Source organism: Halichoerus grypus, chromosome 5 (genome assembly GCF_964656455.1).
Source record: "Halichoerus grypus chromosome 5, mHalGry1.hap1.1, whole genome shotgun sequence".
Taxonomy (NCBI): Eukaryota; Metazoa; Chordata; class Mammalia; order Carnivora; family Phocidae; genus Halichoerus; species Halichoerus grypus.
In genome coordinates this window covers 154,293,782-154,307,045 of record NC_135716.1, presented here as the reverse complement: position 1 = coordinate 154,307,045, position 13,264 = coordinate 154,293,782, and the positions used below count along the sequence as shown (strand labels likewise).

Here is a 13,264-nt window from a genome sequence, read left to right as displayed (position 1 = left end):
TAAAACAGCATTGCCCAGGGGCACCTGGGTGGCTCAGTTGGTTAAGCATATGGCTGTTGATTTCTGCTCAGGTCATGATTTCAGGGTCATGAGATCAGCCCCAGGTCATGCTCCACATTCAGCGGGGAGTCTGCTTGAGATCCTTTCTCTCCCTCTCTCTGCCCCTCCCCCCTCTAATAAATAAATAAATCTTTAAAAAAACCAGCAGTGTCCAATGGAAATCTAACACAAGCCATATATGTAAATTTTCTAGTAGCCACATTTAAAATGGTAAAAAGAAGTCAATTTTAGTAATGTATTTTATTTAATTCTACATTTCCAAAATATTACCATTTTGACATGTGATAAATATTAAAAATTATGAGATATTTATCATTCTTTTTTTTACCAAATTTTTAAAATCCAGCATGTATTTTACACTTAACAGCACATCTCATTTTGGACTATTGGACTAGCAACATTTCAGGTTCTCAGTAGCCCCATTTGGTAGTGGCTACAGTATTGATCAGTGCAGATCTGTAGTAACTTGGAGTCAAGACACATATTTGTGGGAGTCTCATTCAGCCAAAAGTTAAGCATGTGTTAAGTTCTTGGTCTGCATTTCTGAAAATTTTATCTCAGAAAGTAAGGGGAGTGAAGAGTTCTGCCTCTGGGCAGAAAAGTGACTGACTTTTAGAGGTTGTTACAATCCCAAGAGGAAAAAATTGGGCATAGTCAGATTTAAGAAATCGTTTATTCATCAAATACGTAAAATGGTTTATGAGTGCTACTATGGACTCAGAACTGTGCCAAGTATCAGGGTGGATGCCGAGCAGTGTAAGACAGACATGTCCCCTATTTTAATGGAGTAAACAAACACTGAATTATAATGAGGGCTGCAAAGGAAAACTACAGAGTGAATGAGTGTTTAAAAGGGGTTCTTAACCGACTCTGTTAAGAAGTATGGGGGGGGGCTGGGATGCCTTCTCAGAGAAATGACATTTCAGCCTGAAGACTGAGTAGAAGTTGGCCATGAGCAGAGGCAATAGTGAACATCCTGGGGTGAGAAGGAGCTTAGAGCCTTCAGAGAACAGAAGAAGCAGCTGCTAATGTGAGTGCAGCGTGACAATGAGAGTAGCTAACACTTCCGGAGTGCTTACTGAGTATTACCTAGTCCTTGTAAAATCTCCATGAAATAGGCATTATTACTTTCCCGATGTCACAGATGAGGAAACTAAGGCACAGAGAGTTTAAGTAACTTCACCAAGGCCTTATACCAATAAGCAGCAGCAGAACCAGTGTTTAAAAGATCCTAGGTGCTCCAATTCGGTGGGAGATTGGGGAGAGATGAAAAGAAGAGTGAGGTTGAGCCCATGCTAGAGGTTCAGGACTTTGACATACACACAGTAGGAAGGAAGGGGGAAAAGTGTCTAAATTATCTCACGGGATTCTGTTAACAGAAAATAGCATGAGGGTTGGAAAAGGCTTCAAAGATTGATTATACCTTAACCACAAAGGGACATGTGCAAAGAATAAAGAAAAGCCAACAAATTGAGATGGCCGATGTTTCCTTCATCCTGGTATACATGGTATGCAGCACAGTGCCTAATATTGTAGTATTCATCTTGTTATACATGGTATATAGGCCTCAATAAATGTTCCAAAGAATGCTAGGCTTCTTCTCCCATTGTCCGGATTCTCATGTTTAATTGCAACAACATCCTTATGAAGTAGATATTCTTACCTACATGTTATCAATGAAGAGACTGAGGCCTGGAAAAATGAAGTAACTTGTCCAAGCTCACATCGATAGCAAGTAGTAGAATCAGATTTGAATGCAGATCTCTGACTCCAGAACCCTGCTTTCTCTTTGCCAGACTTCCTCCAAGAGTAATGCACTTCAGACTTGGGATTAAATATCAGGGAATTGAAGCTCCATGTGAGTGTGGATGCTGGGAGAACACAACTATTTCAGAGATTGTCAGACATTAAAGTGGAAGAATCCCTTGGGGAGCTTGTTAAATTTAGGTTCCCGAGTCCTATCAACTCAAATTCAGTTGGTCTGGGTGGTGCCCAGGAATCTGCATTTTAATAAGCACCTCAGGCCATTCTGATGCACCTGGTCCTTGGATCACACTTTGAAAACTACTGTTCTAGCTGCTTAAATTAATTCTTAAGTTTTCTGGTTCTGATCAGTTACATCTTGCATGTGAGGACCTCTTCGAGATGATGGTTTGAACACATAGCTGTTGACTTCGAAGGATCGTGGATGAGGGAGAATGTTGTGAGAAAGCTCACGTTGAGCAAACGCCCCTGGTTTCAAAGCTCATGTTGAGCGAACACCCCGGTTTCAAGAGATGGATTCTGTAAGAACTGGTTGATGAACTAGGTGGGCTTCAGCTTGGCCTTGGGCAGTTAGTCCATCATTCAAAATAACTTTAAAGACAAGGTAGAGAAATGGAAGCAGTACAGTAGTGGAATTAAGCAGCCTGCTAACTACTAGTAATCTAAAGAACGTTTCTAAGACCACAGCCCCCGAACGTGTCCTCCATCTGGTTTATCCCCCCTTTCCATCCTCATCTAGCAAACCCTCCTCAGTCTTCAGGGTCACTTTCTCCTAAGATCTAGCCTGGGTCAGGTTACTTTGTTGTATGCTACCATAGAACCACATTCTCCTTTGGTGCACTTACTCAGTTTGTAATAATACAGTAATTAGAGTGATTATTTGATTAATTTTTTTCTCCATTATAGGGTAAATTTTGTGAGAGCAGAGAATGCCAATTTTTGCTTTCCATGGTATCCTTAGGACATAGCCTGGTGCTAGCATGTAGGTGGCTCTCCATAAATTTTGTTGATCAATGAATGAATGCACACTCACCTTGTCTTTGTCCGCTTTGGACCGGGATGAGGACTTGATGGCATCGTGATCAAATTAGGAGGGAAATTAAGCTGGAAAGAGATTTGCTAGAAGGCAAAACAGCACTCTGAGCCTCACAACAGAATAATAGACTGAATTTATCCAATGTACAGGACTAATTGAATAATTGTATGTGTCCCAAAAGCCTGCATGAGGACAGAATGGAGGATATGTCTTAACAGCAATGCAAGTGAGAAAGTCATGAAGGTTGCCTGCGCCAACGGTATGGGAAAGCTTCCAAATAGAACTTAGAATTCTGACTCTGAATCTGTGATCACACCTGGGTATTGTGTTCCATTCTGGCCCCCACATTTTAAGTTGAAAAAGAGACAGCTAGTGTTCATAGGCATATGATATACGAAATAAAATAGGAAACTGGAAACCATGCCATTTGAGATATACCTAAAGAACTTGGGAGATGTTTACTATGGAGAAGCAGAGACTCAGGACTGCCCTCAGAAGTTTGATAGATTCTCCTTTGGCAGAGGGTCAGACTTTCCTGTGGGACCTTAGGAGGTAAAACCAACAGTGGTTTAGATGTTTTCAAGAAAACAGATCTCAAGGATGGGTCAAGATTATATCAAGAAGACATTTTGGCTTAGTGTGAGGAAACACCCAAAAATGCCAGGGAACTGGAGAAGAGCAAAAAAGCTGGTGAATGGCTATGCAGGACTCCTTCCTGACTTAGAGAAGCACCTTTTCGATTAATTACTTGTTATTGTTACACTAATACATGCATTTATCCTTTTACATGCCATTGGGGAGGTGATCATATTTTATAGAGGAGGAAACTAAAGCTCAAGCCCAGAGGCTTAGCTATCAAAGCATACTTTCAAAACAAATCTATTAGAACCCACACCAGCATCCCCTCCCCAGATTCCAAGAACAGTTTAAAAAAAGAGAGAGAGAATATTAGAAAACCACATATTAGTGAAAACCTGGTAAAAACAACTTTCGTGGAAGCAAAGGAAAACTCCAAACAATAAAATAGGCTAGTTTTTCCATAAAGTAGATGGAAGAAGGACAGGAACTCTTGAACAACAAAGAGCAGATGTTGATAACAGTGAAAAACTAGGAATCACTGGTAAGAAATTCAGAACATAGCTTGAAACAGAAAAGAGAATAAATAAAGCTTATGAGAGCAATTTCCCGCATTTATACATTCATTCAAATATTTGAACACCTAGTGTGTCTTGACACTGTGCTAGTTGCTAGGGATACAGCAAAGAACAGTATATAGTCACAACTTCTACCTCCCTGGAGCTTCCAGACTTGTAGGGGAAACAGACATTATGAAATACACAAATTCTTCATTACAAACTGGTGGGTGCTATGAAGAAGAGTTATAGACTGCCTTGTGAATGCCTGATGGAGGTACCTAACAGTGTAGGGAATCATAGAAAGATTCATCCATTAAACCCAGAATCGCCAAGATTTTAGTCCTAGAAGATGGAATAAGCAATTGTTCCCAGTTGTTCTTACGGTGCTGACCCATGGACATGCGTTCTCCCCTGTTTAACCCGGCTCAGTTGGGGCCCAAACTCCCTTTGGTGTTTCCTTGCATAGCTGAAACAGATTGGTGTTTGGAAAGAAGTCTTCACTAACTACCAAAGAAGAACAAGAGGAAAATAGTACCGAGATTAGTGTTAATATTATCTCACCTTGAGAAGAGTTGTACTGATCATTAGTTTTGATTTTTTTTTTAAGTAGGTTCCACACTGAGCCTACTTAATCACTTGATCTCCCTGAGATCAAGACCTGAGTTGAGATCAAGAGTTGGACACTTAACCAACTGAGCCACCCAGGCGCCCCCTGATTATTAGTTTTAAACATCAACTTTGCTTTGCTTAGAACATATGGTGAATTCACTTATTCAGCAAAATCATGTGGAACATCTGATGTGCCAGGCACTGCTGTAGGCTCTGAGGATAGAGTGATAAACAGGACTGCTGAATTTGGGGATCCTTCCTATTCTGATAACACTCCGAGCCCCAGCCTATCCTTTTCTAGATAAGACCCTTGGCAGGGATCCAGCATCAGCAGTTAGACAAGAGTGGGCACTCATCTCACACCCACACCCAGCTCAGCCAGGCCTGAGAGAGAGCTTGACTGGTTTATGAGAGCATCCCAGTCTGAGACCAAGGGCCAGGCAGAGGGCAAGTAACTGCTTCAGTTTCCTTCTTTACCAGTAGATCCCTTTTCTGTTTCTAGCATCTTGGCAATGAGGGTGTACAATCTGATGGGACCTTTTTGGGGAATGGTGGTTAGAAGTGATGGTAAATACCTATATCTGATTTTTCTACTTAACTTGGAAATCATTCTGCAGCTTACTGGTTTCCAGTGCTATCTTAGCCATCCTTGACACCTTTTTGTTACTTTCCAATTAATCACCAATTTTTGTCTTATTCCAAAGATTCCTTAAAATGGCAGCTAAGCTCACTTGTCTTGAAAGTTAGTTTAGCTGACTGTGTGTGTGTGTAAAACCAGGCTTTCTCAATGAAAGGCAGTGCTGGCTTTACATTCTGGCACAACTGCTGTCTCATGGGGGACCAGTCTCACAGTTCCCAGAATGGCTGCTTTGAGTAGCTCTGGTCTAGGCCACGGTCATCTCCCCTGGTCGTTAGGGGATCTTTCTGAATCACATGGTAGCTAGAGGGAATTTTTTTAAATGCAGATATAATGTTACTGCTCTGCTGAAAAAAAAATTCAGTAGCTTGCCCTAACTCTGGTGATAAAATCCAAAATCCCGGCCAGCACCTACCTGAGCCCAGTGTAGGGAAACAGTATAATAGAGAGTTGTGTGATTTTAGTGTAGAGACCTAACACAAAATAATATTGAATCACATCATATTGATGTTTAAATTGTTTTTTTATCTTTTTGATTATGCCAGAGCATCCTTTCTGCCTGTAGAGACACATCATTCTTTTTTTTTTTTTAAGATTTTAGGGACGCCTGGGTGGCTCAGTCAGTTAAGCGTCTGCCTTCAGCTCAGGTCATGATCCCAGGGTCCTGGGATCGAGTCCCACATGGGGCTCCTTGCTCACTGGGGAGCCTGCTTTTCCCTCTGCCTGCCCCCCCCCCGCCCCCAGCTTGTGTGCGCGCTCACACTTTCTCTCCCTCTCTGACAAATAAATAAAAGCTTTTTAAAAAAAGACTTTGAGAACTAGAAAGAGAGACTGGGGAGGCAGAGGGAGAGGGAGAAACAGACTGCCCCCCTGAGCAGGGAGCCCGACGTGTGGGGCTCGATCCCAGGACCTCAAGACCCGAAGGCAGGTGCTCAACCAACTGAGCCATCCAGGCACCCCAGATCTTTTCTGCTCTTTCCCCAGTTTTATCCATTTGTCACTCTCAGTCATTGGGCATTGTGGCTCATGAGGCCTGGGTTTGACTTCTGATCCTCTACCTACTAATTGTGTTAAATCATTTCACTTTTTGGACCTCAAGTTTTTTTCTGTTAAATGTTTTATGTGCAGACTGAATGAGTGTACTTGTGTGAAGAGCCTTGTATTGTGCCTGGTAATAACCTGTAATAGTTAATTTGTATCATATTCTTTCTGAGTGCCAGGCACAGTGCTGAGCACTTCATGTACCTGATTTCACTTAACCCACTTAACAACACTAGATCCATTTTACAGATGAGGGCACTGAAGCTTTGGGGAGGTTAAGTACCCTTTCCCTGACCTCACAGGCTACTAAGAGGCCGAATTGGGACTCATGCCAGGCTGTCTGAGTCTGAAGTTCTTGCACTTAGCCTCTCCAGGGGACTGTTAGATATATTCTAGGTGCTCAAGGAATGGGAGTGCCTTCCCTCTTCTTGCCTTCTGTTCTAACCCGTGCCACATCCTGGGGACTGTTTCTGCATCTTTTGCTGTGTGCCTTCTGTCCTGTAGAAGAAAGGCTTTTCATCTCTGCTCTCCACCCTCCTCTCTGCCCCTAGCACCCTTCCATAGTGTTTTTTCCAGGGCTTTTTCTATTCCTTCTCCCCATTCCCCCACTTAGGGGAAAAAAAGTTCCCTTCCTTTCCATACCACATTTCTTAACAGGCAGTCACTGGCCTCTATTCATTTCTCTTCTACCACTCTCTTCAGTGCTTGTAGCCTGGCAACTCCCCCTCACCCGTCAGGGACCCAGGACGAGCAATTTGCAATTTGTGTAAACCAGGAGGACAGTAATCTTTTCATCAGAGGCTAGAGTAAGGGAGTAAAGGAATTTCAGAAAGGGAGTAAAGGAATTTCAGATAAACCTTGATCAGGAGGAAACGGGGGAGTTCAGACCAGTGGACCCTTGTTTTCTGCATGAGACAGTAGGTGAGTTTATCTGCCAGGACTCCAGGGGTTGAAAGATTGGGAAACATTCTAGGGGAAACAGGAGAGGTTGCTCAGCAGGGAGAAGTAAAAGGATGGGTAAAGGCCCGCCAGAGGTGGCACGGCAAGGTGACAAGTTTCTTCGTGTCGAAGTGCAGCTGGCAGTGGTATGTGTGTGGATAAGACAGAATGTCGAATCCATCCTGAATCACGACTTGGCAGGGCTTGTGAATGGAAGGACAAGGACACAGGTAAGGGAGCTGATGCTTGGCAGGACACTGTTGAGTCAACGGCTGTGAGGCAGTGGTGGGAAGGGTCTAGAGTGCTGACCGCTCAGAAGTGTGGAGGGTGGGAAAAGTGTAGGTTGTGACCCAAAGAAGTTGGATTTTGAGGCATTCAGCAGGCTTGCTAGTCACCCAGTGAAGAGTCCTTTAGTGGCCACTGTGGTCAAGGCTTCTTAGGAGGAATCATCTAGCAATATTGAGTATCTGCTCTGTTGTAAGCAATTTGCCACACATAGGGACACAGAAATAGAACAAGGCACAGTCCCTGCCCTCAACGAGCTCGTGGCTTATAGGAGAAACACCTATTAAATGTTAGATAACGTGAAAAGGTCACTTCATGAACCTAGAAGTCCACGTAGGGGGAGCAGGAGCAGAGAACCGAGCCCTTGGGAATCCCATGCACTGAGGTGGGAGTTAACTTTTCGCCTCTGCTGCCTTGCCTCTCACTCACGTGTCATGAACTCCTTGAACATGTTCCATGTGCGGTCACCTGCGGATACCAGGAACTCAGTGAATGGTTAGAAATTTTTAAATGTCTCTTTGTCTCCAGGTAGAAGAAGCTGGGCAGGTGTTCCTGTTGATGAAAAAGGATTATCGAATCTCCCGAAATGTCCGCCTGGCTTGGTTCCTCAATCACCTGCATCAAACTGTGCAGGCCACACCCCAGGAGATGCTGGTGAGGCTCAGAAACACAGGATACGAGGGGCTGGCCCAAAAGAATCTGCTTTTTTAAGAGGATCCTAGAAACAGGAGGGGAGGTTAACTCTGAGGGGTCCAATTCTAGGATGGGCAAGTGACTTTGCCCACAAGATGATTCCACAGGGGAAATGCTGTTTAATTTTCCAGACGGGAAGAATATATGGTTGGGTCACAGGAGGTGGCGCCAATGGTTTGCCATTTTGGATACAGAAGTTCAGGTCCTGGAAATAAAGGGGTGACTCTTCCCAGACCCTTTGTTTTTCTCTCTGTCCTAATTGTCAGCTCCAGTCTGAGCAGGAGTTGGAAGTCCTCAGTGTCCTGCCCCCTGGGTGGCAGCCAGATGAACCAGTGGTCTCAAGGCCATTCCTCCTTGTACCTTCCACCCGGGTCACCTTCCTGGCTTGGCAGTATCGATTTGTCATTGAGCTCGACCTGAGCCCATCTACTGGCATTGTGGTAAGGGGTTGGGGGGAGACAGTGGGAGGAAAGGAGGGAGTAGAGGGTGAGGGAGAGAGGGAGAGGCCTGAGAGAAGTGAAAAGGGATCCCAACCTACCATTGGAGGAAGGAAACAGGCTTTTAAATGGTGAGTGTTGAAAGACAGACCCCCCCCCCCCAATCCGTGGCACTGTATTTGGGGGTGTGATCAACCTTCAGAAAAGAATTCCCATGGAAGCTGCTTGTTTCTGCTCTGGGCTGCTTTTGGTTACACTTGAGAGATCTTTCTCTGCATTGCCCTCAGGATGATTCCACAGGAGAGATCTTGTTTGATGAAGTTTTCCATGCCCTCTCCCGCTGCCTAGGCGGGCTGCTTCGACCCTTCCGCGTGCCCGGATCTTGCCTCGACTTCCAGCCTGAGATCTACGTAACCATCCAGGCCTACTCCTCAATCATTGGCCTGCAGGCCCACCAGGTAGTGCACCCTTTCCCCAAGTCTGTACCCTCAGACCTCATCTCTGATGGTCTACTGACCAAGTCCTTGTCCCATCTCTGCAGTCTGTGCCCGGAGTCCCCAGCTCCGCCGGCTTCTTGAACCTCTCTACTAGTCATCTCTGAGTCTCTCCTCTCGAGAAGAATCTGTTCCTCTGCTCTTCAAGAGCCTGCTCGTGAGCTTTAGGTCAGGTGGCCTCGATGAGACAAATGCCTCTCTCACTTCTTCTGTAAGTCTGTGGTTCTGGCCACTGGAGGTCTCTGTTTTAGGCCTCCACCACCACCCTCCTAATTTGATTGGAAGGACAAATTCTGTATCCTAACTCCTGGCACTACCTCTGGGAGATGATCTTTTAGAATAATTTTATGATTTTGAAATATAACAAATACCCAGAAACATAATTTCTCCCAAGGACAGAGGAGGGTCATTTCCTGTGAGGGCCTTGTGAACCGCTGGGTGTTACACTGACCATAGAGATAATGGCAGGGCTTATCCACCACCCAGGCAGGCTGGCACAAGACACTCCTTTTGGACAATGGCCAAGTCTGTTACTGGAATATCTGTTTTGGGCTTAGATAAGCAGTGGCCCAATTTCCCCTCATCTGCTCTTAACCACCCTCAATTCATTGGTAGGGGCTTACCCTGAAACTGTCCCTGATGGCCATGTTGTTACCTTAGCTGTCAAACTGGCACCTGAGGGTCTGAAATCTACAGGGCAATTGGTGCATGTCTGAATCCCAGCCGTCTGCTGTGGTTTAAAGTGCTTTTCTAGCACAGCTGTTAGGACTGTTGGTTGTAGGCTGCATCCCCAGGCAGAGGCCGAGCTTTGCAGGCACTAATAGCCAAGACAGGGAAGGTATAGGTGTTAGGTAATCACTCAATGCTTGGTTCATTTTGCCAGATGCTTACCGAAGCCCGATTTCTGCAAGGCCTGGGCTACGTCCTGGAGTCACAGATGAATCAGACACTGTCCCTGTCCTGATGGGAGGAGTTGAGAGTTTAGTGGTGGGGAGACAGATATTGAAGGAGGTAATTCCAGTTGAATGTGATAAGGGCACTGATAAGTAATGACTCAGGTGCGGTGGGAGCACCGAGAAGGAGCACCCAGCCAAGCCTGGGGCTGCAACAGGAAAGACTTCTGCACAAAGAGGCATTTGAACTGAATCCTGGAGGAAGGATTGAGGTTAACTCTTCAAAGAAGGGGAAATGGGCTTTCCAGACAGAGGGGCCCAAAAGCAAAGCCACAGAGGGCCCTCCCAATCACAGGTGTCCTTTGACACAGTAATTTTGTAATTCTGTTTGACACAGTAACCTTGAATGTGGGGGTGGGGAGGGGTAGTAAAGAGGAGATGAGAGAGAGAAAGAGAGGGACACCTAGCTGGCTCAGTCGGTGGAGCGTGCAACTCTTGATCTCAGGGTTGTGAGCTCGAGCTCCACGCTGGGTGTAGAGATTACTTAAAAATAAAATCTTTTTTAAAAAAGAGAGAGATAAGTGGAGGCAGAATTATGAGAGGCTTTGAATGTCATGGCTAAGAACTTGTCCTTTGTTCTATAGAAGAGTTTAGCGTGATGATGCAAGCGCTGAACTGGATTCACATACCCCTGTATTTGCTTGCCAGCTGCGAGCCCTTATGCAAGTTACTTAACCTTTCTGCACATCTGTCTTTTTTTCCAAAATAGGGATATTAACAGTACCAATATCATATGGTGACTGAGTTCATATATATCAAGCACTTAGAACAGTGCCTGCCTCATGGAAAACATGCAAAAATGTTAGCTATTAAAACTGTTCAGTTATTATTAAAAATGGAAGGTTTTTAAATGGACGGTAATGGGATCAGATTTGTACATTGGGAGGATGGATTGGAGGACAAATTCTGTACTGAGGGGAGTGGGCAGAAGATGATTGCAGCCCTGGAGAAGAGGTGGGCCCTGAACCAGCTGTGGAGAAAGAGGAGGCTTACTCAGGTTACCCCCCACCCCAGAGTCAGCCCCAGGCTAGCTTCCTTCCCCAAGATGTATCCTGCTGTTCCTTAAAACAAAACAAAAGATCACAAGAATAATGTATGTCCATTGAAGGAAATTTGAAAAATGCATAAAATAGAAAAACAAAACTCACCAGTAATACGCCACCCAGAAATAAGTATTATGAACATTTGATGGAATTTCTTTCTTGTCTTTGAGTACTTGTTTATCCTTGCTCACTACCACCCCTCCATCCAAAGAGAGGAGAAACATCAGGCGATTCGCATGGTTTGACGTCCTGCTTTTTTAATGTGTAATCTGGGCATTTTTCCTTGTCAGGAAGTATTCTTTGAAAATACGATTTTTAATTACTGCCTGGCTTAATATTTTATCACATTTTATCATTCTATATTTAGCCAAACCCTATTGTTGGACTCTTGGGTTGACCCACTTTTCATTCCTGTAAACAGTACCGCTGTGAACATCTTTCCCACCTTAGAGCCCCAGTTCCTACTATTCCTCTGATCCTGTTTTTCTTCTCATAGTCAGGCCTGTGGACGTACAGAGCCCCCCCTCTCCTCTCTTCTGGCTGTGACCACCCACTTGCCCAGCCCCAAGTAGGGAGTGAAGAGGTAGCTGTTGCCCAGGAGGGCAGGGGCAGGGGAGTAGTGTGTATGTGAGAAGATAGTAGGGGCCTGACAGAGAGGAGAGATCACAGGGGCTTCCAGGCCTGTGTGAAATTTCTAGGGTGGGGGCACTTATATTTATGTTGAAAGGAGGAGGAAAGGAACCCCATGGAGAAAGAATGAAGGTATTAGGCAAAAGGTCCAAGTTTAGTTGGAGAGATTAGCTTTAGGGGAAAAAAGCAGAGGAGGGATCTTTTCTTGCCTCAAAAGAACAACAAAAACATAGATAGATGTAAACATTGGGCAGACATTGTGGGTATTTTCAGTGGGTTGGAGAGTAGTACACCCTTCTGGTTAAAGTAAGCCAGAAGTTCCCATTGGCTGGTTTCCTTTCTCTGTGAAGAGGGGGGTGGAAGTTAACCTGCTGAGGGTAAAAGGAAGGAGGGAGCACTCACTGGGAAGATGATTTTGAACCTAAAAGAGAAAAGGTCCAGAGCCGCCTCTGTGTGCCATGCTTAGAAATCAACAAGAATAAAAAAGCATGAGTCAGAATGACAAAGGCTTGGCCAGGCTGAGGTGGGGCAGTCTGGTGACCTGAGATGGAAAATCTTAGGGCACCCCCATGCGGGAGCTTGGGGAAACCCAGTGTGCGGGACTGAAAGCAGAGGAAGATTGTGAACCAGGTTAAGGTCACGAATGGCCCCATATCCCTGATGGAGTAGATGATCTGATAAGAGAGGAACTGGCTGTGGATTTAGCTGACTTGAGATCCTGGGTGAAAAGTCAGGATCGCCTAGAGGTAGCTGTGGAGAATAAATAGGGAGACCAGAGGGGGACTTTCCAGTGTCCCCCTGACCCTCATATCTTGTCTTTCCCTTGTGCTTCTCAGGTGCTGGTGCAGGGCTGCCTTTTGGACCCTTCCCAGCGGGAGGCATTCCTGCAGCAGGTATACGAGCAGCTCTGTCTCTTTGAGGATAAAGTGGCCACCATGCTGCAGCAGCAGTATGACCCCCAGAGTCAGGTATGTGCGAGAGAACGCAGGCGGAGACCACTTAGAAAGAGGAGCTATTAAGGGACAGAAGGGAGAAGGAGCCAGGGATAGAATTGCTGGTGAGCACACACAACATGTTCCCTCCTGGAGGAGGGCTCAGGTACATTCCCCAAGACACACACTCTTGCTGGGAGAAAATGTGAAGGCGATTTGCCTGTGTGTTTTCAGTCCTAGATCTCCTCCCCTACTGGATCTGAGAGGGTGATTGTGGGTGGCTTTGTTCTCTAGGACTTTGTACAGTCAGGGATAAAGCTGCTTGGACTCACTTGAATGCACTTGCTCATTCCTTTGGATATCCTAGAAATAGCCAAGGAAATTGAGTCCTACCTGTGTGAAGACTTAATTTGATTGATGTAGAGAATATTTCATCGTAGTGATGGGAAACTCTGGGTAAGGGGCCTCATTGACAAAAGGTGGGGAACCCTGCTCAGTATAATCTGGTGCTCCATCCGGTGCCGGACTCCCTGTCCATCTGCGGGTCGGCATCTGAGCACACCCTGGGAGAGCAA

General features: G+C 45.2%; 1 protein-coding gene across 8 annotated transcripts in view; it reads left to right on the top strand.

Annotated features, from left to right (window-relative positions):
- The window catches only part of SZT2 (SZT2 subunit of KICSTOR complex), a 49,736-nt gene that overhangs the window by 1,726 nt on the left and 34,746 nt on the right, over nucleotides 1-13,264 (top strand). For 5 of the 8 annotated variants that reach the window (XM_036086054.2, XM_036086053.2, XM_078073277.1 and 2 more), the window contains exons 2-5: nucleotides 8,036-8,161; nucleotides 8,467-8,640; nucleotides 8,925-9,095; nucleotides 12,594-12,725. In XM_036086054.2, the coding sequence (XP_035941947.2) occupies nucleotides 8,036-8,161; nucleotides 8,467-8,640; nucleotides 8,925-9,095; nucleotides 12,594-12,725 (603 nt within the window). Of the gene's footprint in view, nucleotides 1-8,035; nucleotides 8,162-8,466; nucleotides 8,641-8,924; nucleotides 9,096-9,280; nucleotides 9,300-12,593; nucleotides 12,726-13,264 lie in introns of those variants that run through there. The other 3 variants (XM_078073275.1, XM_036086056.2, XM_078073276.1) reach the window with 3 other exon arrangements.